This window comes from Dipodomys merriami, unplaced genomic scaffold (genome assembly GCF_024711535.1).
Source record: "Dipodomys merriami isolate MVZ:Mamm:240054 unplaced genomic scaffold, mDipMer1.0.p SCAF_40, whole genome shotgun sequence".
Classification (NCBI taxonomy): domain Eukaryota; kingdom Metazoa; phylum Chordata; class Mammalia; order Rodentia; family Heteromyidae; genus Dipodomys; species Dipodomys merriami.
The window spans coordinates 3703447-3728791 of record NW_027205604.1 but is presented as its reverse complement, the minus strand read 5'-3'; the positions used below and the strand labels follow the sequence as shown (position 1 = coordinate 3728791).

General features: G+C 33.4%; 1 protein-coding gene across 4 annotated transcripts in view; it reads left to right on the top strand.

The window, feature by feature from the left end:
- The window catches only part of Pik3ca (phosphatidylinositol-4,5-bisphosphate 3-kinase catalytic subunit alpha), a 77680-nt gene that overhangs the window by 45046 nt on the left and 7289 nt on the right, over positions 1-25345 (top strand). For 3 of the 4 annotated variants that reach the window (XM_069991862.1, XM_069991863.1, XM_069991864.1), the window contains 16 exons: positions 847-1092; positions 1971-2056; positions 2911-3016; positions 4690-4842; positions 4932-5066; positions 8967-9091; positions 10746-10827; positions 11131-11295; positions 12215-12318; positions 13164-13335; positions 14909-15015; positions 15493-15614; positions 18829-18907; positions 23531-23701; positions 24219-24336; positions 24443-24594. In XM_069991862.1, the coding sequence (XP_069847963.1) occupies positions 847-1092; positions 1971-2056; positions 2911-3016; positions 4690-4842; positions 4932-5066; positions 8967-9091; positions 10746-10827; positions 11131-11295; positions 12215-12318; positions 13164-13335; positions 14909-15015; positions 15493-15614; positions 18829-18907; positions 23531-23701; positions 24219-24336; positions 24443-24594 (2123 nt within the window). The remainder of the gene's footprint in view (positions 1-846; positions 1093-1970; positions 2057-2910; positions 3017-4689; positions 4843-4931; positions 5067-8966; positions 9092-10745; positions 10828-11130; positions 11296-12214; positions 12319-13163; positions 13336-14908; positions 15016-15492; positions 15615-18828; positions 18908-23530; positions 23702-24218; positions 24337-24442; positions 24595-25345) is intronic. The other variant, XM_069991865.1, reaches the window with a different exon arrangement.

The following is a 25345-nucleotide window of genomic DNA, read 5'->3' as shown; positions in this document are numbered from 1 at the left end:
GGATATACTATTAATACTTTCACACACTTTTCCACTCACTAAGTAAATAGGCATAAGAAGCAACTATAACAAACACATACAAAATTGTAATTTTTAATACCAAGTAAGACATGGTCCTGGCTTTCAGATTGATTATAATCTAGTAGAGATTATAGGTAAGAAAATAGGCCATTATAATATGAGAATTATAAGATTTACATTGTTAAAAAACCTCTATTCAAACTACCATTTTAAAAATTGGATCAGTACATTTTAGCATTTTTAAAATGTCTCCATAACAATGCTTCTTGGGAAATGTTTGGTTGGCAAACTTGGGATGAAACATCATTATGATAAGAGAGACTTACTCAGATGATACTGCTTTTCTGCTATGAGGATCCTCTCATTCTTGCGTTTAGTAATTTTAGAAAGATAAGCCCAAAAGTTGGCCTTACTAATTTCTTTTTTATATAACATATTCATCAAAAATTTTTTTTAAATTAATTTAATTTTATTTTATTTGTGAACATACTATTGTGAACATACAATTACATGGGCAGGATAATGCGTACATTTCTTACCAAGCATTGCAGCCTCCTCCTTTGTTTACCCTTCACATCCTCATCAAAATTTTTGATATATACTGTAATCTTGCTTTCAAATATTAAATACAAGTAAGCACAAAAAATGTCTAGAAGGTATGACTTAAAATCATGTGTGATTAATTTGTAATGATTTTAGTAATAATTTGCATATTAATTTGGTTAATATGTAAAGTCTCATGATATTTGTATATATTGCCTTTGAAGCAAAAAAAAATAAGCTTACAAGAAATGGTTTCTTGCCACCTTTCTTAATATTTTACAGTATATAAGAAGTTGTATTATGCTTGGGAGGATGCCTAATTTGATGCTGATGGCTAAAGAAAGCCTTTATTCTCAGCTGCCAATGGACTGTTTTACAATGCCATCTTACTCTAGACGCATCTCCACTGCTACACCATATATGAATGGAGAAACATCTACAAAATCCCTTTGGGTTATAAATAGTGCACTCAGAATAAAAATTCTGTGTGCAACTTATGTAAACGTAAATATCCGAGACATTGATAAGGTAAGGTAAAATCAGCAGTTTTAATGTTGATACTTCTAAGCTCTAAAAATCAAAAATTTTATAAAACTTTTGGTAACAAAAGCTGATCTGACTTAAATTGAGCCTTTTTGTAATCTTTATTAATTGCTCTTAATTTAAACATTCATGTCTTTTTACAGCGTTGCTGTACTGTGTTAGCTACTTACATGTTTTATTGGTATACTAATTCTAGATTACATACTTAATTTAGGGGTTGTGAGCCTGTTTAAATTTTTCAGTAGTCTGATTTTCCCATCATTATAACAAACAAAAGCTGTAGCAAATTTTGCTGAGGTATTTGTATCTGTGTTAAACTTTATGTATAAAGAAAAGAATAAAAAAATTTTATTGAGCCGCCCCGGTGGCTCATGCCTTTAATCCTAGCTACTCAGGAGGCTGAGATCTGAGGATCGTGGCTCAAAGCCAGCCCGGGCAGGAAAGTCATTTAGATGCTTATCTCCAATAAACCAGTAGAAAACCAAAGTGGCGCTGTGGCTCAAGCGGTAGAGCGCTTGCCTTGAGCTGAAGAGCGCAGGGACAGCACCCAAGCCCAGAGTTCAAGCCCCATGACTGACCAAAAACAAAACAAAACAATATTCATTGGTTTTCACATTCATATGTTATATTATGCTACTGTTTAATACTGAGTTCTGTTGTTCTATGTGTATATGAATATATGTATTGTATGTGTATGTGTGAATATATATATGTATATTTTTATATACATGCTTTTTTTCTTTTATTCACTTCCCTTTCTTCTTTCCTTATCCCTTTACTTTCTGTTTTCTTCTTTTTCTTCCCTTCCTCCTTCTCTCCTTCCCTCCCTCCTTCCCTCCTTCCTTTGTCTTACCTTATTTCAGATCTATGTTCGGACAGGTATCTACCATGGAGGTGAACCCTTATGTGACAATGTGAACACTCAGAGAGTACCTTGTTCCAATCCCAGGTAAGGGAGTATTTGGTACATATTTCTAAAGGTCATGTTAGTATTTAGCAATACTTGTAAAAGTGCAGTGCATTACCAAACTTGTACATATAGAACAAATGAACATCAGTTACAAAAATCACTTTTTGTTTCTAAAATCTTACCCAAAGTTTATTTTTATTCTTTGTCTCTATTGTTCCAAGGAGAAGATAGTTACTGCTTTGTTCTTATAATTCCCCACATTAGATAAGAAAAATCCAACATGTTATTTTTCTTATCTTTGTTTTCTTACCTTATCTATGTATGAAGCTGTAAGAGTTGGTAAATAATTCCACAGTCAACCTCTAATGCAGATTTGTTCAAATTATTCCCCAAATAGATATTTATAGAATTCAATTGAAGGGTCTTTGTGAACAAGGTAATTTCCTAGGGAAAGAAGGGATTTATGAATCTTTAAATATTATTACTGATCAAATGTAGGGTATTTAAAAAAACTTCTTTTTCTATGGAATTATTCAGGAATAAGAATCTATCCCTTAATATCATAGCAGTAATTTTAAGAGAATTTAAATTGATTCTGAAAATTGGATGTAGACTTAATAGAATAGCAGTAGTGCTAAGTAGGAATACTCTAGGAAGTTATATATGTTTTCAACCATGCTCATGTATAGTAAGTGCTATTGCATGAGATTTTAATTTCTATTTTCTGTTTTTAAAATAACACTAAATTAACTTTACATGTTCTTGGCCATTTGGATACAGTCGTGATGTGACTGTTCTCATGTATCACTTACTGGGTTTTGTAGGTTTTGATTTGTAGGACTCCTTTATATGCAGTGATAAAACTTTTATGTTTTGCTAATATTTTTGTGTAGGTGGAATGAATGGCTGAATTATGATATATACATTCCTGATCTTCCTCGTGCTGCTCGACTTTGCCTTTCCATTTGCTCTGTTAAAGGCCGAAAGGGTGCTAAAGAGGTAAAGTATTTCAGAAGGAAATTATGCTTACCTCTAAAATTTTCTAATTAAATCTCTGAGTAGAATCTCACAAAGTCAATGTTATTTTTTTATTTAATTAAAAATAGATCAAGGGGCTGGCACGGTGGCTCAGTGGTAGAGCGCTTGCCTTGCATGCATGAGGCCCTGGGTTCAATTCCTCAGCACCTTGTAAGCAAAAAAGAAAAAGCCACTTCGGCTCTGCGGCTCAAGTGGTAGAGTGCTAACCTTGAGCTGAAGAGCTGAGGGACAGCGACCAGGCCCAGAGTTCAGGCCCCACTACCGGACCCCCCCCCCAAAAAAAAAAAAAAAGATTTAATATCATAAACTGGGGGCTGATGGCTCACACCTGTAATCCAAGCTACTCAGGGGGCTGAGATCTGAGGATCATGGTTCAAAGCCAGCCTGGGCAGGAAAGTATATGAAACTCTTACCTCCAATAAACTACCAGAAAATCAGAAGTGGTGCTGTAGCTCAAGTGGTAGAGTGCTTGCTTTGAGTTGAATTGCTTAGGGACAGCGCTCAGGCCTAGAGTTCAAGCCCCATGACCGACAAAAAAAAAAAAAAAGATCAAATCTATTTTAAACTGTTGTTTTTATTTGTTTTGTGTTGGTTCTAGGGCTTGGGTACCAGGCACTCAGAGCCTGGGCACTATCCCATATCTTTTTTGCTCAAGGTCAGTGCTCTGTTACTTTTGTCACAGCTCCATTTCTGACTTCTTGATGGCAGATTGGATTGGACATAAGAATCTTGGAATTTCCTTGGGCTAGTTTTGATCTCCTATCCTCAGATTACGGTCGTAAGCCATGGAATACTGGCTTTTACTTTTCTTTTTTTTTTTGCCTTTGGTAGGGTTTGAACCAAAGACTTCAAAGACTTCAAACATGCTAAGTTTACTATCTAAGCTGGCATTCTACACTTGAGTCATGCATCCTTTCTCGATTTATGCTGGTGATTAAAGACGGATCCTGAGGATTTTTCTGCCTGGACTGGCAGTGAATCAAGATCCTGCAGATCTCATCCTATTGAAAAAATAGAATTATAGGCATAACCCACTTGCTAATATTTTTTAAAAACATAATTTTACGGAAGAATACTTTAACAGAGCTTCAGAAATGACTTTTTAATGAATATATTTAGTTCATATTTATATCATTTGTTACATATGGAGAGTGACCACATAACTTTCCGCCTATACATATCATTCCTCTTGATTCTGACTTTTTATTTATCATTAAAGAAGAAATAGGTAGTTTCCAAAAAAGAGAAGTAAAAAATGCTTACATTTTGAAAAAAGTCATTATGACTTTTGGTAGAGTTTATATTTTATGATTATAGGAAATGTAAAAATTCTCCTCTCTAGAGAAAAAAAGTGTGTTGTTCTTGTTTTTTTTTTTTTTTTAAACTGAGATTCTCAGGCTTTTTCACTCATGGCACTTGAGCCCCATCTTGAGTCCCAACATTTTTCTGGCTGATTCAAGATAAAAATCTTGAGGAATTATCTGCCTGGGCTAGCTTTGAAGTTTGATTCTTCTATCTTACCCTCCTGAGTAGCTAAGATTATAGGCGTAAGCCATTGGCATAAGAAAAGTGTTTTGAAATACATTGTGTGATTTAACCCATAGAGTAGTGATTTTTTTCTTTATTCTTTTAAGGAGCACTGTCCATTGGCCTGGGGAAATATAAACTTGTTTGACTACACTGATACCCTTGTTTCTGGAAAAATGGCTTTGAATCTTTGGCCAGTGCCTCATGGATTAGAAGATTTACTGAACCCCATTGGTGTTACTGGGTCAAATCCAAATAAAGTAAGCTTTTTTATTATCATAAACTACATAGTCTTTTTTATGATAGTGAAGCATAGTATACGTGTAATAACCTTTCTTCCATCTCTTAGGAAACTCCATGCTTGGAGTTGGAGTTTGATTGGTTCAGCAGTGTGGTGAAGTTTCCAGATATGTCAGTGATTGAAGAGCATGCCAATTGGTCTGTGTCTCGGGAAGCAGGGTTTAGTTACTCCCATGCAGGCCTGGTAAGGCAAATCACTTAGCTTTTTAAGTATCTGTAGACATGGGTGCATAACTCTGTATAGAAAAGATTTCATGTATTTATTTACACTAACCTAGACACTACTACAATATAATGATATTTTCTATATACTCATATTTTACCTGCAGCTCCATTTCTTCTTAGGTTATGCACATTTCTAACTTGTCTTCATTAACATCTGTTTATTGAATGTTGAACCTATAGAACTCCGGGATAAGCATTAAGTAATGAACTAAAGAGGTCTCTGTTGATTATTCAGTGATGAAATGCAGGTATTGAATTTCATCATTAATATTAATAATGACAACACAAAATTGATGAAATAGAAATATAAGATTATAAATCATGAGAAATTGTCAGTGGTAAGATGATTTTTTTTTTGTTCAATTAGTGTCTCTCATACTTTCAAAATTTATCACTTTTGCTTTAGCCTAGTAGTACAACCAAGAAGTCCCAAAATATTACAGGTGTCTGAGCCACAGTAATAGCAGCACCAAGAGGTAGCCTGGAATACTACAGTTAGGAGCATTAATTACTTCCTAGTTGTATGCCCAGTTAAGATGTGTACCAGTTGCTTTCATAATAAATAATGTCTTTCTTGTGTACATAATGTAAATGATGTTTCTTTTTTGAGCAGTTGTAAATCTTTATAAGAATTAGTGCTTTATTATTTGTATTTTGTTTTAAAATTCTACTTTATGAAACAAAAGTAAGAAAAATGTTATTTTCTAGCTATTCATTGGAAACTTGTATAAATCTAAAACACATAATGGAATCATAGTTTTATATATATATATAAATTATAATAGGAATCATTTTACCCTTATTCATTAATTCTAATTATACTAAAGAGGACTAAAATAATACAGATGTTTAGAGATGGATATAATGACTTGAATGATATGATAGTGAAATAAAACACCACTAACCCATAATCCTTCAGTTTTCTTATGTCATCACCCAGTATCTTGAGACATCTTTCCAGCATTATAAAAGTCTGTTAAACACTATCTTTGCAGAGTTTTTTGTTTGTGCTTTTTTAGGCTTTCATTGGACAGATATAAGTTGAAGTGCCAGTATTTTTCAACTAACAGATAGTTGAATACTGAGACAGGTAATAGAAGTTAAGAGGGTATTTCTCAACATTTGTACTATATTCTAGGCCATATAAATTTTGTTGTGGGGGGTCTGTCTGTGCACTGAAGGATGTTTAGAAACATCCTTGGGATAAAGCCAAAACCACCATTATACCAATTGTGATAACTAAAGATAATTTTAGTTATTACCTAAGGTCCCTGGGAAATAGAGGGAACAAAATCACTTGTATTATGAACAACTGCTCCACTTCCAGTGATGATTGGCTTTTCAGGCTTTCCTTTCATATTTCAGTGGAAGTCTCCATGAAACCGAAACTCCTAAAAATTCTTTATGCCTGCAAAAATAGCACAGTGCAGACAATGCTGAGGTCTGCTGCCAGCTGGAACAGTAGCTAGACCCCTTTGAACAATTGTAGTAGCATCAGCCTCTGAATATGTGGGTGACTGAGCACTGGGAAAAGAAGGTAGTCTTGTATGAATAGTATTCTAGCTGTTCTCTTTTCTCAGAAGACAGTCTTTAAAACAAACATACCTTTGTCCTGTTCAGCGTGTGATTGGGGCATCCTACTGATTCCTGAGTATAAGCAAGGCATCTTTCATGTTGTCCCAATGAAAAGAACTTGACGACTTCTTTAATGACTCTTAATCTCTTCAGCAACCATTCTTTTCTTAACCCCCAACTTTGTTTTACAACAGCTATTCTGACTATAAGCTTTGAAGATCTTCTGAGTCAGAATTTTGCTCCCCGTTCTCATTGTAAACTTGGCTAAAGGCATGGAGCAATAACGGTGCCACAGTCTAATAAATACTGTACTGCTTTGAAATCTCCACTACCAAATTAATTGGTTCATTACTTTAAAATACAACCTTATCCAAATCCAAAGTCTTGCATCACAAATAAATGCAGGAAGTTCTTTGCCAGCATTTATATAAAGGTTACTGAAAGGATGAATGATACAGAAATAAAAACTCCTGATTATTGTTATTGATACCTGCAAGCATAAAGATGGAACTGTTTACAATTATTTATCAAAAATGATCACCAAATTAAATCCATCAGTTTTGAAATGTGTTGCATTTTGACAGTGTAAGTCACAATTTAACAGAGATACATTTCAAAATCAGGAGAATATGGAAAATGTTATTTCTAATTTTAATAAACATATCTAATAAAATTGTTACCATGTTCATTATTATTCTTTTGTGAATTATTTTGTATTTGAAGTAGACAAAGACAAATAGATAATATAAAAGTAGATAAAGTTCCTTGGACCTCAATGATGTCTTTTTCTGGTAATGCGAAGGTTAAGTATATATTATTTCATGCTTGGACTATTGCAACAGCTTCCTAACTGATCCCTCTCTTATAGAGCAGAATGGTCTTTAGGAAACATAAATTGAATCATGACATTCATCCTTTAAATACTGTTCAGTAAAAATAGTAGCCAAACTTTTCAACCTAACATGCCAATTTTACATTTGTGAACTCTACTTCCCATGTTTCTTTTCCCTTATCTCTAAGGGATTACGTTTACAGGCTTCTTACTGCTCTTCCATCAAAGTAAATTTATTTATCTTAGCTATTCATTTGTTTTTGCACTGGAATTGAAGCTCAGTAAATACAGCATCATTACTGTGTTGTATACCCTTCCCCCCAAAAGAAGTACAAGACAATACACAAAGTGCATATTTTGTATAAATGCACTATAAGTGCAATGTAGAATGAAAACGTGGAAATCATATTTCTTCACAATGTTGAATAAATTAACAATGTATGGGTATATAAAAACTATGTACTATGGAGGTCTCCTTTCATTTGTAGCATTAGAAATGGCTAAGGAATATGTATGTTGATGTTTTTAATAATGATTTTTTCATTATTCAGTTAATATATCAGCATTTGCAGGGAACAGAATCATTAAGTGAAATTATCTAAAAATTATTTTGTTTTCTTTTTAGTTTCCTAACAATTAATATTTATAATTAATATGCAATGCTTTATCCTTTGTTTTCTCTTATTTTTACTTTTAAAATTTAAAAGCTTTGCAGCAATTACAAAGATGTGTTTAAGAGTGAAAATAAAAGAGTTTACTTTTTTTTCTTTTTTGGGTCCGGTCGTGGGGCCTGAACTCTGGGCCTGGGTGCTGTCCCTTAGCTCTTCAGCTCAAAGCTAGCACTCTACCACTTGAGCCACAGCACCACTTCCAGCTTTTTTTTTTCCTGCTTATGTGGTGCTGAGGAATTGAACCCAGGGCCTCAAGCATGCAAGGCGAGCGCTCTACCACTGAACCACCTTCTCAGCCCAAGAGTTTACATTTTTATTAAATTGTTTCTTATGCATAAACTAGCAGATTAATCAGTAGTATAGTAGGAAGAGACTACATAAGGGAAAGGAGTAAATAGTAATAATTTACCACTGAATACCAATCTGATCAATCTACTAATTAACTGCTAATTGCTCTTCTAACTGTGGTTGGTGGTAATATTAACCAAGGAAGTGACTGAATTTGTTCCACAAATACCATATCTTAAACCAATATTTCTATGAACTTAGGAAAAAATTGTTTTATTGTACAGATGCTATACAGAGGGGTTACAGTTACATGAGTAAGGTAATGAGTACATTTCTTGTTGAGCATTGTTACCCCCTCCTTTGTTTTTCTCCTATTTCTTAATGTAACATTTATAGAAAATTAATTTTCTGTGTTTAGTAGATCACTTAAGGATCCAAGGGAAGATATATGGCAAAAGAAAACCATAGAAAAAAATAATACTTTATTTTATAGAGTAACAGATTAGCTAGAGATAATGAATTAAGAGAGAACGATAAAGAACAACTTCGAGCAATTTGTACACGGGATCCACTATCTGAAATCACTGAACAAGAGAAAGATTTCCTTTGGAGCCATAGGTAAGTGTTAAGATGGCACTTTCCTTTCATTATAGAATAGAACAACAGAATAGCATCAAACTTGCTATATCTTTACCATACCTAAGAAGTAAACTATAATTTACATGTTTTTCCTTATTAATCTTGACTTTTATAAAATACAGACATTGTCGGGCACTGGTGGTTCATGTCTGAAATTCTAGCTTTTCAAGAGGCTTAGTAGCTAGTAGATTTGGAGATCTGGGTTGGAGGAAGTCAAAATTCATGAGAGTCTTATCTTCAAGTAACTACTAAAACCAGGAAGTGAAGCTGTGTCTCAAGGGGTAAAATGTTAGCCTTGAGCAAGAAAGTTCAGGGATAGTGTCCAGATCCCTGAGTTCAAGCCCTAAGACCAGCACACACACAGAGGCACATAGAAACACACATATACACAAGCTCTGTCTCTGTCTCTGTCTGTTTCTGTTTTTGTCTCTCCTCTCTCTCTCTCTCTCTCTCTCTCTCTCTCTCTCTCTCTCTCTCTCTCCACACACAGACACCTATATCTATCTATCTAAATATATGTAGATGTAGATTTTATATCCCTATATATGGATATAGTTAAATTTCCAGATATCTGCTGTATTTATACTTTCTACATGAAAAGCTTTTAGAAATCAAACCTAGGCCTTATGTATGCTAAGTACTCCTTTTTCTACTGAATTGTGTTCCTTAGACCCTGTGACTTTTTTTGGTATTGGGGATTAAACTCAGGATCTCACACTTGCTAGGCAAACACTTGAGCAACTCCCAAGTCCTTTGAGTTTTGTTCGCTTTTAGTTGGTTTGTTTTAGTTTGTTTTTCAGATAGTGTCTTGCCCTAAGTTTTGGGACTGTCTTCCAAACTCTTTGTTTTCCTACCTCTGTCTCCCAAGTAGCTAGGACTTAATGATGAAAGGTCATGTCCAGCTTGTTTTTGAGAAGAGAGTTTTGCCAACTTTTGCCTGAGATGCCTCAAATGACAGTTCTTGTGGTTTGAGATAATTACTGGGATTATGGGAATTTACCACCATGCCCAGCTGGCTTTTTTTTTTAACTCTCTAATAAGAGAGTTTATCGTTAGGTTCTTAAAAATTACATTCAAGAAAAAAAATTAATAGATCACTTGTGTCTTAGTTGGTCTAGATAATAAATTTGGAGCAGCTATTTTTTATTTTTCTTTTTCTTACAATTATTTAAAAGTAAAAGCATAATTTCTTATTTTCAGATTAGGCAGATGATTCTGGCTCTTATTAGTGACACTGTCCATTTAAAGCATTTGCTGTATATTTCTGCAGATAGTCCATTAAAAGATGTTTATCCAGGAATCTTAGTAGCTAGAAATGGTGACTCTGCTCCAAGTTCTGTACAATATAGGTAGTCTGAAAAGTTGTATATGTATTCACAATTTTTCTTAAACATATGTGAAAATTAAGTACTTAACCTAAATTTGGATTTTCTTTCTTGCCATTTTGACTAAGTAAATATGAAGATTATATATACTACATTGTAAACAGTAATTTCTTAGGATTTGAAGAAAGGTTAGCAATAATAATAACATGCTTAGAATTTTTTAAAGATTGAATAATTAAAGAATTAGACATCTGAACCTTTTGAATGACGTAGAACCTTTTTTCGATTTTGTTTTGTCTTTTCAACAGGCACTATTGCGTAACCATTCCCGAAATTCTACCCAAATTGCTTCTGTCAGTTAAATGGAATTCTAGAGATGAAGTAGCCCAGGTAAGAGCATGTTTGAGTTTCTTGAACAACTGTTATACAGCATTGATATGGCACTTAAATTATTTCCTCTCAGAAAATGTCCATGATTTTAAGAAATGAAATAAATTAATAATCATGGTAATACATGGAGAAAAACTATCATCCAAATTATCTTCACAGATAAAACTAATAGAAATTGAAATTTTTAAGCAAATTTTAAGGAGGTTTTAAAACCTTAAAATTGGCGGCTAAGAGAATGTTTTAGAGTTTATTTACAGCTGTCTTTAATTTTAAGTATAATTTATTATCTTACTCCAAACACAGATGTACTGTTTAGTAAAAGATTGGCCTCCAATCAAACCAGAACAGGCTATGGAGCTTTTGGATTGTAATTACCCAGATCCTATGGTTCGAGCTTTTGCTGTGCGGTGCTTGGAAAAATATTTAACAGATGATAAACTTTCTCAGTACTTAATCCAGCTAGTACAGGTAAGATAGAAAGTAATGCTTTATTTCAAGTCCATGCAAATTTCAAAGCCTAATGAATTAACTGGTTTTATATTACAGATTTTGCCATTTTAATCCTTACTTTCCAAGATTTTTTCTTTAATTCTTGAAATGCAGAAATGAGCCTTGAGTCATTTGAGATTTTTTTTTCTTTCTATAGAGAACTCAAATAGTATAATTCTTCAGAAAGATCAAGTCAAAGCCCAACAAATAACTACCAGGAAGTAGGTACTCCTTAACTATTTGTCCAAAGGGGTTACAATTCCATATATCAGGTTAAGAATACAATGCTTCTTGATCAATGTTACCCCTTTATTCTCTCCCATTTTCTTCTTATCCCTGTCTTCAATTTACATATTTTTTGCATAATGTACATAAAAAGTAATGACTACATTATCATATTTTTGAGATTTTTGAATGTGTTGCCCAGGCTGGTCTTGATCACTTATGGATTCAAGAGATTCTTCTGCCTCAGCCTGTAGGTTAGGTGGGATTGCCAATACATACCACATGCTTGGCTTGTCATAAATTCTGACATGATAAAATTATCCCTTATTTTCAAACATTTCTTGATTATAATTTTGAAAAAGAATTTTTTGAATCCTTCAATTAATACCATGGAAAATCTTATTGAGAATTTAGTTTAGAGTATACTAGATTTTTGGTTTGATTTGATGACTGAGTATTCTTTATAAAGTTTTCCTAACCACAGGAAGATAGTTTAGTTTAAGTTGACTTGTTTTAATAGTATATCTTTCCTCTTAAACTTCCTGTAGGTTTCCTATTATTTTGTAATCTTGTGCTTGTTTCTTTTTCTCACTTGTAAACTTTTTGAGTGTAGGTATCTTTTTGTTTTGTCTTTTTATTTTCATTTGAATTTCTATTTCTTTTAATTATCTAGGTTCTAAAATATGAGCAATATTTGGACAATCTGCTTGTGAGATTTTTACTCAAGAAAGCATTGACAAATCAAAGGATTGGACACTTTTTCTTTTGGCATTTAAAGTAAGTCAAATTATTTCCCCACCAAATTCTTAATAAATATATAAATCTTAGTTATTTATATATTGTTTTTGCTTGAAATAATTTTGCATACTGTACAACTGATGAGCTCTTAAACTTTCTCTTTAAATTAAGTAAACAATGAAAGTCAGAACTTCATTTTATACATGATGAAAGCTAAAATATTTCTAAGTATCCTAATTAACTTAAGTAAAATTTTCTAGGTACATATTATTGTTTCTATAGGTTTCACTATACATATGTAATAGCCCAAAATAAATGAAAACTCTTACCTTAGTTTTCAAGACAATAATGACAAAATCCCATGCTTCTTACTGGAACAGCTAATTAAGAATAATAAATATTTTTGGAATTTGATACATCTTATAGCATTTTATCTAAGAGGTCTTAACTTTTAATAAAGTTAAAAATATATGTGTAATATTTTCTTAATGTTAAAAATTAAGAATTGGGACCTAGGAGGTTTAAAATAACTTAAATTTAGAAGTTGCATAGAGAAATGTGCATATATATTTGCCAGAAAAATAAAATATTTACCGAGTTCTTTATTAACCCATTTTATGTTTTTATGTTTTTTGCTCAGAAAATAAACAAGTGAAACAAATCCTAGTTATTTATTAAATTTCAGTATTCATAAATTATTTAAAATTCTTTACTAGTTTTTTTTAATGGTAGGTTTTGTATCATTTTATTGTTGGTATGGTTGTAACTGTTACTTGATGATTTAGAAAATGGTTTTCCTATTTTCTTGAAGATTACATAACTCAGTTAAGAATATAAATATATATTTAATTTTATCTATTTTTAATCTTACCCTATCCGTTTAGATCTGAAATGCACAATAAAACAGTTAGTCAGAGGTTTGGCTTACTTTTGGAATCATATTGCCGTGCCTGTGGGATGTATTTGAAGCACCTGAATAGGCAAGTTGAAGCTATGGAGAAGCTCATTAACCTAACTGACATTCTCAAACAGGAGAAGAAGGATGAAACACAAAAGGTATGTCATTCTTTAGTTGTTTTTGAGACTTTTATTTTAAAGAAAAAAATCAGTAAAATATTTTAGTATTAGAATATTTACACTTTAAAAATCTTACTTAGCCATAGTGAATGTTCCAAGTTTAAAAAGCATTATGCAATAAGCACACACACAAGATGAAAACTGTAAACTGCACAATACTTTATGTACTATTTTTTACAAATTAAAAAAAAATAACTGGACAGAAAAATACATACTTCAGAAAAATTCACATCAGTAATTCTATAAAGCTCTCTTTTAGGGTCCTGAAATGTCGGACAAACATTAGCTCTGTAAAAAGTGTTACTGTGACAGTCCTGAAAGTCCACTATATATAATTATCTGGATATATACATTGACCTTTTCAAGGCTGCTAACTTTACTATACAAATTTTAGATTACGTATTCAAGTGTAAAGGTTCCTATGATTATGCAAACATTAAAAGAATGTATGTTATTGAGACACTTCCTTGCAGAGTTGTTTAAAGGTCTAGTGTATATCTACATCTACATCATGGTGCTTGAAATTGAGCAGCTTAATATCTGGTTCCAAGTTCCAGTGCCAAGAAGCCCTATGTAAATCATATGGATTTATATTAAGTGCATTATTTAGACCCTGAAGGTTAATTTTCCTCACTGCAAAATGGGATTGATACTTTCATCGTAAAATTTTTGTGAAACTAAATTACACAATGTAAAACACCTATCATAGTCCTTAAACTAAGAGAGATGCTTAATACAGTGTACATTTATTTAATTTCCTATCTTTAAATTCCTATCTTTTCCATTTTACACTCATTATTAGTAAAAAGTCATTCTCAGTTAAATGTTATGCACTATGATTGAACTGGTTTTATAAAATTATTGTATATAAGTTCAAATGTAGTACATTCGAAAATAATGGTATTTCAAAAGCATGTATGAGGGCAGCATAAAGAAAGTGAATAAAAGCTATCACTAGGAGATAGGAAGGAGATCAGGAAAAAGAAAATTATTGATTTTGATTGTGGAATTTATGGGCAAGCAGGAACTAGACTGTTTTGACAGAACAGAACTTACATTTATATTATAAACATTTATAAATTTCACATTGTTAAATATAAAAATATACACTTATGAAATATAGACATACATTTTGTACCTACAGTTTTCTTATCACAGTGGTTTGAACTAATTTAACAATGGTTAAAATTAGTAGTTCATGAAATTCATTACTCCACTATTCCAATAAGAAAGCAGTCATAGGTGATAAATAGGCATGGCTGAATTCTAATGCAACTTGATTTATAAAAACTAGTAATTGAGCTACAGGTCATGATTAACTTGCATTTACCTTTGTCACCAGCAGAGCTTATCTTTCCACAGGAAGGTACTAAGTGCTTGTCTCTCTCCCCAAACATGTTGCTCTGTGTCATAGAAACCCTATTTACTTCACCTAGAATGCAGCTAGTTGACAGTATGGATTCAAATCTCATTCTCGATATGTAAATTCATGAAATTTATGAAATTCATTTCTATTATTTCTATCTTTGATCATGCTTTTTAAAAAAATCAGGTACAGATGAAGTTTTTAGTTGAACAAATGAGACAACCAGATTTTATGGATGCTCTACAGGGTTTTCTATCTCCTCTAAACCCTGCTCATCAACTAGGAAATCTCAGGTAAGGTTTTTAACAGTTTTAGTAATATATTTGAATAAGTACGTTTTCTGGGTAGAGTTTTGAGAAAAGTCAAAATGTACCATGTATAATTAGAATGTATAATTATATATGCTTCCCTCTTCATTCTTCTACCTTGCAAAATAGGAATAGTAAAGTGTTGTTAAGTCTGAGCTACATTTATTTGAAATCGATTTCTACTACTTAAGTAATAGAGTTTGAAACCTATGGACAAACTTTCTAATATGCTACATAAGAAATGGAATATAATGTTTGTAAAACTAATGATGTGTTGAAATTTATAGTTACATATGCATTTCTAAGCTTAGTAATTTCTTTAGGAAATAAAATAAAAATGAGAAAGTTAAATATTTTTTGTAACATCTACAAAAACTGTTGTATACATATTTTAAAGTAAATTTGAGACTAAAAAGTATAACAAGGGTAAAATGTTTAGTAAAGATTTTAATGGTTTTAAAGGCTTGAAGAGTGTCGAATTATGTCCTCAGCGAAAAGGCCATTGTGGTTGAATTGGGAAAATCCAGACATCATGTCAGAGTTACTGTTTCAAAACAATGAGATCATCTTTAAAAATGGTGATGGTAAGAAAGAATGTTTTAAGCTTATGATGCATGAATTTTGCTATCTTTTTATAAACAGGATATTCAAATACCTTGAAAACTATTTGAGGATTGTACATGTGATAAAATATAGACTAAGTAAATACTGTTTTTCCTGTATATTTTTTAATATATATTTTTATTGTAAAGATACTGTATAGGGGCTGGGAAGGTGGCTCATGGTAGAGTGCTTGCCTTGCATGCCTGAGGCCCTGGGTTCGATTCCTCAGTACCACATAACCAAAAAGAAAAAAGGCGGAAGTGGTGCTGTGGCTCAAGTGGTAGAGCGCTAACCTTGAGCTGAAGAGCTGAGGGACAGTGCCCAGGCCCAGAGTTCAGGCCCCATGACTGGACCCCCCCCCAAAAAAAAATACTGTACAGAGGGGTTACAGTTACATGAGTAAGGCAGTAAGTACATTTCCTATGGAGCATTGCTATAGCCCCTCCCCTACCATCCCTTCCCTCCCCACCTCTCCCAACTACCCCTGCCCAACAAGGGTTGTACCATGGGAGAGGAACATACAAAAGAAACAAAAAAAAAATCACATAGTACATTATAATTACATTAAAAAGAATAGCAACAAAAAGAAAATCTCTTGTGTCCCTATCGGGGTTCATTTCACTTTTCTACATTTTTTTTTTTTTTGTGAAAATACCGTGTAGAGGGGTTATAATTACATGAGTAAGGTAATAAGTACATTTCTTATCAAGCATTGTTGCCTCCTTTGTTTCCCTTTCCCATCCCTTCCCATCAATACCCCCCCTACCCCCCCCCCCTGCCAAAGTTGTAAAGTTTGTTTTTCGACATAACATCTTGTGCATCTCATTGTTGCAATTGGTCCACCTGTATCCCTATTTTAACAATTTGTTTTTTCCCTTCCCCTCCACAAATTATACCAACATCAAATACAGTGAAAACAGGGATTATATTGTGGGGGAGGGACATACAAAGCACAAAGAAACCTTATAAATATGTTAGAAACAATAGCAAGAAAGAAAAAACATTTGAGTCCTTATCTTGAGGTTCATTTTGCCTAACATCAACTTATCTGACCGTTTCTGCTTGTCTCAGACATATACTAGTTATTGCAAATAGTACCAATTAGCTGTTTAATTTTGAGAAGTCCATATATGTATACAGTGTACCTGATATCACTCATCTCCTCCATCACTCTCCCTCATCCTCACTCCCAAGGAGATGTCTTGAACCTGACAATATACATGTGAAGGAAATCAAGAAACCCAAAACTTTAAAATATATTTTTGTGTGCTCAATTACAATTTCTAACTGAGGCTATTGGGAAAGTAGTGGATATATACAGAGGCTTTTTCTTAGTTCCTTGTATCCACTTTAAAGGTGGACTCTTCTAAAATCATTGACTTGTCATGAATTTTAAGAACTAGGGAAGATCACCTGGAGGTTTACTCCTACAGTTGTAAACCTAGTACTTCTTTTCAGTGACTGCCAATGATAGGGGAGTAAAACTTTGCTTTTTTCCACCCTTATTCTTTGGCTGACCACAAATTGAAGATGACTTATGATAGATTGGCATAGGGAAAAACAAACCAAGCAATGGAATCTCAGAAAATATGGAACTTGAAGTGCAATCAGTGATTAAAAGTAATGTATCAGCCTGAATTGCAGAAAAGAGTAGGAGCTTTGGAAGATAGGAGATCATGGTGACACAGTTAAAGGATGATGAAGAATTCAAAGATAGGATGAATGAAAATTAATTTGACATTCTTCTAACAATTCTCTTAGGTAATAAATGTCTGAAAGCAGCCCTCAAAAGTACTGGAGTAAATGCCCTGGAGTGGGATTGCTGTATAGGGGAGTTCTGTGTTTAGTCTTTTGAGGAACCTCCATACTGCCTTCCAAAGTGGTTGAACAAGCTTACATTCCCACCAACAGTATAGTAGCGTTCCCTTTTGGCCACATCTCTTCCAGCATCTGTTATTTGCTTTCTTGATAATGGCCAGTCTAACTGGGGTGAGGTGAAATCTCAGTGTGGTTTTGATTTGTATTTCTGTTATGGCCAGTGATGTTGAGCATTTCTTCATGTGTCTGTTGTCCATTCTTATTTCCTCTCCAGAGAGAAAATTCTTTAGTGCACTTATTAATGGGTGATTGTTTCTTTGAGGATTTGTTATTAAGGGAGTTAATTTTTTGAGCTCTAGGTATATCTTTGATGAGACCCTTGTCTGTTATATGGCTAGTGAAGATCTTCTCCCTATCTGTGGGCTTTCTATTTATCTTGCTAGCTATGTCCTTTGCCATGCAGAAGCTCTTTAGTATAATGCAGTCCCATTTTTCCAGCCTTTCTTTGATTTGTTGTGTTTCTGGCTCTTTATTTAGGAATTTCTGACTTGTGCCGAAGAGCCCTAGGGTATCCCCTATCCTTTCCTGTAATATTTTCAGAGACTTTGCTTTTACATTTAGGTCTTTGATCTATTTGGAGTTGATTCAGGTATAGGGTGATATATAAAGATCTAACTTCAATTTTCTACATGTGTATAGCCAATTCTGCCAGCACCATTTGTTGAAGAGGCTGTCCTATCTGATAATCTTTTTCCATTGGTTTATTCCTGGCAACCTCTGTTCTTTCACCCTCTATCTTGTATATACATTTATCTGATTTGGGGAAAGGAAGGGAAATAACAAAATTATGAAAGAAGCACAGAGGATGACCCAATACAACAATATTCACAAGACAGTATGTCAGAAAAGAATTTTACAACTTTGAGTGGGGGAGTGGGAAAGGGAAGGGATAGTAGGAGAACAACAAAGGAGTGGGTAACGATGTTCAACAAGAAATGTACTTTACTCATGGAATTGTAATCCCTCTATCTTCTTTACAATAAAAAAAAATACATTTTTTTAAAGTATTGGTGTATGTTTGGGCCTAGGATCAACCTCCATTCACTCTTTACTGGTTGAGGGGAAATTTGCTCAACCTATTTAGAATCAGAAGTACTGAAATTAATTTTTATTATTTACTTCATTATGATTTCTATGAGTAGTATCAACAGTCATTCATTCCATAATTCATTCCATAAATACTGTTTAATCCTGGGGTTTTAGCAGTTAAGAAATATAATCTCTACTCCTCTTGTAGCTTATACTCTAATTGGAAAAAGTGTTTGAACAGCTGGTTGTAAAAATAATCTTTATTTTGTACACATTATTGAATTTCAGATTTACGACAAGATATGCTAACACTTCAAATTATTCGCATTATGGAAAATATTTGGCAAAATCAGGGTCTTGATCTTAGGTGAGTAAAGAGTAAGATAACCTGTACTTTGAAAGCAATCCTCAAAAGTAAATTATTGTAAATATTAATTATAGAAACACTTTGAGATATATAAAGAAATGTAGGCAGAAGTAAATTAACTGGAGTTGATTATAGAATAGCTAATATGATTTTAACTAAATAAGAAGAGCTTTCTCTGATAAGTATACCAGAATGTCATTAGGAACAGGACATAAGAGATTGAAAGGGCCCATTTTTATTCATTCCATCTTTATGATGGAGATCTATAATCTCCATACTCAGGAGGCTAAAGCAGTGGGCACCATGAGTTGAGGCTATACAGAAAGACCCTGTCTCAAAAAACAAAACAAAATAGGCAAAATTTAAAAGTAAGGTTTTTTTGTCTTTTTTTTTTTTTTTTTGGTTTTGGGGTTTGAACTCTGGGCTTGGGCGCTGTCCCTGTGCTCTTAAGCTCAAGGTGAACACTCTGCTACTTGAGCCACAGCGCCACTTCTGGTTTTCTAGTGGTTTATTGGAGATAAGAGTCTAGTGGACTTTCCTGCCAGGGCTGGCTTTGAATCGTGATCCCCAGATCTCAGCCTCCTAAGTAGCTAGGATTACAGGCGTGAGCTACTGCGCCCGGCTAAAAGTAAATTTTATAATGGAACTTTTCTAAGTTAAAGTTGGTTTTTGTGTTTGTTTTGGGACAAGCAAAATTTATGGAACCAACTAGCTTTATCTTTTCCTTGGTTCCTGTCCATTTTTTTAGTTGTCAATAGTGTCTCCAAGTTTTGTAACATGCCTCATGTTCTTCTAATTGTTATTGCATCTAATAGATTTTTTTTGTGTGTGACTTATGTCCTTGCAAATTGAAAAAAATCATCTCAGTAAAAGCCACTTTTTAAAAAAGTACGTAAGACTGTGGGTGGGCATGACTCAAGTCAGGGTACAGCAACAAGGTACGTTACGTAGAAATATCAAATTATCCAAGACAAAGGCTTATTTATATGCCTCACAAATTTAGGATTGCATGTATATACATATGCATATTACATATACAACGTGCATATATACATATATACATTTACACATCAGTGACATTAGTAAATATTCTTTTATTGTCAAAAACAAAATAGACATTTTACCTGCTAAGACAAAAAATTAAGTCATCAACTTCAAATTATAAACTCCTAATTCATTGCTTATTCTCTGATGTTTTCCAAAGATAATTAATGGGCTTTGAATCATGTTTACTTTTTGGCATAATTTCCTGTGTCATGAGGTATCCACATATCACTACCATTCCCAGAGGAGTAGAATATAAAAGAGATTTCAGAACTAGTAACAATGAAGGATTTAAATAAATAACTCTCGTTCTTACAATGCTTAATTGTAAATTAGTAGTTCTACAGAAAGAAGCTTCTAAAGTTCAATTCAGCTTATTGAGAATATTAAGAGATTTTTCTAAATAATTTTTGTGTAAGCAAATTTAAATTTTTGTTAAATTTTAAGTACACTTATTTTAACTTCAAAATTATAACAGTTTTATTTATACTTTAGGCTTGGATTTATTGTAATTCCCATTTTTGTATAACAAGAATTATAAGACAATTTAACTTTTTAGACCAGGAGTCGGCCATGTCAGGTACAATCATTTGTTCCGAATCTGTGAAGGCAACTGCAGGTGAAACACAACATTTAAAAATACATGAACTTTTTCCATATAAAAATTCAGTAAATCTAGGCCCTTAAATGATGTTATAAATATCCAAATGGAGCTTGGAAGTCCGTATCCTTCCTGCCTGCTCAACAGTAATAAAATAAATAAAATTAAAAAAAAAACAAATGATCTAGCCAGGCGCTGGTGGCTTATGCCTGTAATCCTAGCTACTCAGGAGGCTGAGATGGGAGGATCACGATTCAAAGCCAGCCTGGGCAGGAAAGTCCATTAGACTCTTATCTCCAATAAACCACTAGAAAACCAGAAGTGGCGCTGTGGCTCAAGCTGTGCTTGCCTTGAACTGAAGAGCGCAGGGACAGCACCCAGGCCCAGAGTTCAAGTCCCATGACTGACCAAAAAAAACAAAAAGCAACAAAAAACAAAGCAAATGAAATAAGATAGAATGAGTCAGAGTACAACCCTAAGAAATATGTGTGTTTATGAGGGCAGGGAGAGATTTAATAACAGTAATGGTCAAAAGGATAGGAGTATCAGAGGTCCAAAAGAAAGCAGATTTCCACACACAGTTTGTATTGACAAGTACCTCAAGGGTTTTAGAAAATAAGGACTGAAAACATCTATGGACTTAATAAAAATTTAAAAATAGAATGGTAGACATAAAATCCAGGCTACAAAGAATTAATGTGAGAAAATATAAAAGGAACTTAAGGAGAAAATGAAAAGTAGAAAGACTGGAAAGTTTTTGTGAAAACAAATGGAAGCAAAACTATACTTTGTGCACTTAATGTGCCAATTTAAACCCTCATGGCTTCACCCTTACCTCATATAATATATAATAGACTTTTAATCTACTTTTATTTTTTTGTGTGAGTCCTTGGGCTTGAACTCTGGACCTAATCACTTTACTACTTTAACCACTGCTCTCTATTTTTGGTAATTAATTGGATGTATGAGTCTCACAGACTTTCCTGCCTGGGTTGGCTTGAGATGGTAATCCTCAGATATCAGCCTCCTATGTAGCTAGGATAATAGGTGTGAGCCACTTGTGCCTGACTTTTTTTTTCCTATTAGTCAATCTGATTAAACAGAAAGTATCCTAAAGTACTTATGTTCCTAATATAATGGTTATTCCAAGAGAAAGCATTTGAGTAGTTAACTTGTGGACAGAAATAGCTACTTTTTCCATGAAGTACCATTTTTATTAAAACACAAATTGAAGTACACACAAAATCTGTAATCAACCAGAGGTAATGGTAAACAGCTGTAATTCCAGCACTCAGAAGTTAAGGCCTGCCTAATCAAAATAGGGTTTTGAAAAATCCTGTTTTCGAAAAACAAAAGCAAAAATCTAATAAGTAAGCTATGATTTTTCAGACATAGGTATTTGGCAGATTTTCTTAAAAATCAATATATGCTGGGTTCAGTTCCTTAGCACCACATAAGCAGAAAAGGCTGGAAGTGGCGCTGTGGCTGAAGTGGTAGAGCACTAGCCTTGAGCTGAAGAGCTGAGGGACAGTGCCCAGGCCTGGAGTTCAGGCCCCACGACCGACCAAAAAAAAACAAAAACAACATATGCTTGTTTCTTTTTTTTTAAAAGTGACAGTTTGTTGTTAACAATAAAATTTGAAATTTTGAGAAAAAATTAGAATGTTTTTTGGAGGTTGTGAACTAGTGGCCTCAAGTGGCCTCATACTTGCTAGGCAAGGGCTCTCTTCCTCTTGAGCCAAGCTTCTAGTAGGCAAAATTAAAATTCTGAAAAATTATATCCACCACTAAACTTAATAGTATTCCCAAGCTTAAGGATTTTTCTAATGAGATTAGTGATAATATTAAGAGTTGTTTTTTTAAATGTAGTATGATAAAAAATGTCAACATTTAGAAGATTTAAGCAACTCTTTTTAAGTAATCAAGGCAGTATCTCATGAAATCATATGCAGGTAAAAGACTTCTCAAAGGCAAGATAAAATATTCAGTTTTAATTTATCAGTGTGAAAAATTTATTGACATGGTTTCAACTTCCATGTGGCAGCTTGATTGATTATCTCCTGTCAAGTCCTAGTATCAAAGAAAAATATTTATAATCTAGATGCATGAGGTGAGATTTTCTTCATACATTTCATTTAAAATATTATAGATAGATTGATTTCAGGAACATGTATGCAAATCCAGCTAGTTGTTAATGATTTTGAGCTGGACATTTGGTGGCTGAGATCTGAGGATCCAGGTTCAAAGCCAACCCAGAGAGGGAAGTCTGTTGGACTCTTATCTCCAATTAACCACCAGAAAACCAAAAGTGAAGTGGCAATGTGGCCCAAAATGGTAGAGTGCTAACCTTGAGCAAAAATACTCAGGGACAGTGACCAGGCCCTGAGTTCAAGCCCCATAACTGACAAAAAAAAAAAAAGATTTTAAGAAAGTTTCATTTTTCAGTGAATGATTTTTGTTTTAATATTTATGTTTTATGAGATGTCATTTTCATTAACACATAATATTTAACTGAATTAATGAATATTTTAATTTTTACACTTTTAATTTTGAGTATCAGTAGATAACAATCCTCACAAATCAGAGCTCTGTGAGGTCCTTAATAAATTTTACAAGTACATAAGAGAATTGAGGTCAGAAATTTGAGAATTGCTACCCTGAAGTCTTACTTTGATGTCATTTAAGCATCTTAAAATTTACACATCTTTTTAGTTATCAATATTTAAATTTTTGTTGCTATAATAATTGCCTTATTTTTAAATGCTGAAATGAAGGCTACGATAAGTAATGGCAGATAATTTTGAGGCTCTTTCCAGTAATGTATTCGCCACATTATAAAAAGAAAAAAAAGTAGATTAAGACAGTAAAGGTCATGTATGAAAAAGTTGCAAATAGGAAATTTATATTTTGTCCTATTAAAATATTTTCTCCTTTAAAATTCATTGTTTTAATTGTAAATTGTATTGCTCCTTTTTCAGAATGTTACCTTATGGTTGTCTGTCCATTGGTGATTGTGTGGGACTCATTGAAGTGGTGAGAAATTCTCACACCATCATGCAAATTCAGTGCAAAGGTGGCCTAAAAGGTGCCCTGCAATTCAATAGCCACACACTACATCAGTGGCTCAAAGATAAAAACAAAGGAGAAATGTGAGTTTTGTTACATTAATCTAAGTTTTTGTTACATTAGTCTGTTAGTGGTTGAGTCTATATGTTCCTCTGAGCTAGACCACATTAAAAACTTAATTTATTTTAGAAAAAAATATGCTCAACTTTGAAGATATTTTGAGATCAATTGCTTATAATTTGATAAATCCTGTGCATTCACCCTATGCATATAGAATGAATTCTTAATGATTTAAAGAGAATTGGACATTCAGAAGTTTACTTTAAAAGTCATTGTTAAAAATGATTAGCAAAAAAAGCTGACTTTAATTCTATGTATTTTTCTATATGCTTTTTCACTGTGATTGGAATTGTGTTTTAGTCAGAGAACATTTAGAATTTTCTTTAAAATCCTGGAAAACATAATTCTTCAGGTCTTTAAGGATAATTCCCTAACTTATTTCATGTCAGTGAGAAACTTCAGTCATATTCCCAGAGTCTGGCCTAGATCACTTCGTATTTCCACACTCTTTATGAGGTATTTATTTTTATTTTTTTGTAGATATGATGCAGCCATTGACTTGTTTACACGTTCATGTGCTGGATATTGTGTTGCTACTTTCATTTTGGGAATTGGAGATCGCCACAATAGTAACATTATGGTGAAAGATGATGGACAAGTAATGCCTTTTTCTCTTCAATATGTTTTATAGTTCTTTAAATGGATTTTAGATATTGTATGTTTCCATATGTCAAAATATTAACATGATTTCTTATTTTTGAAAGCTATTTCATATAGATTTTGGACACTTTTTGGATCACAAGAAGAAAAAATTTGGTTATAAACGAGAACGTGTACCATTTGTTTTGACACAAGATTTCTTGATAGTGATTAGTAAAGGAGCTCAAGAATGCACAAAGACCAGAGAATTTGAGAGGTAAGCTTAAGGAATTAAGACTATGGAGCCAGGAGCCAGTGGTTCATGCCTATAATCCTAGATACTCAGGAGGCTGAGATCTGAGATTTGAAGCTAGCCTGGGCAGGAAACTCCAGGAGACTCTCCAATAAACTACTCAGAAAAGCCGGAAGTGGTGCTGTGGCTCATGTAGAGCACTCGTCTTGAGCAAAAAGGAAGCTCAGGGACAGGGCACAGGCCCAGAGTTGAAGCCCCAGGAATGGCAAAAAGAAAAAGAAAAAACAAAAGAAATCAAGAGCATAAAATAACAAAAATTCTTACCTGCTTCAGCAGCAATTGGTATTTTTTAAGAAATTCAAAATAATAGCTACTGTTTAGCAAAACTAGAATGTGCGTGTTGCTGTGGAAGACATTGGAATGAAAACTAATTTCATTTATTGAGCCAATTATAATTTAAAAATAAAGTAATCCTTAAATTTATCACACATAAAAATTTTATTTGCTGCTGTTTGAATAATTAAACCCTTTGTCCTCCATATTGCAAATAATATAAAATGATTAAAACAACATGCATTAAGGAGCCAGGCAGCAGTGGCTTATTCCTGCATTCTTAGCTACACAGGATGCTTTAATCTGAGGATCTAGATTTAAAGCCAGTTTGGCCAAACTTTGAGCAGAAAAAGCTAAGGCACAGTGTTCAGCCCTGAGGTCAAGCCCAAGTACTGGCACAAAACCAAAACAAACAAAAGCCATAACTTGATGAAAGTCAAGT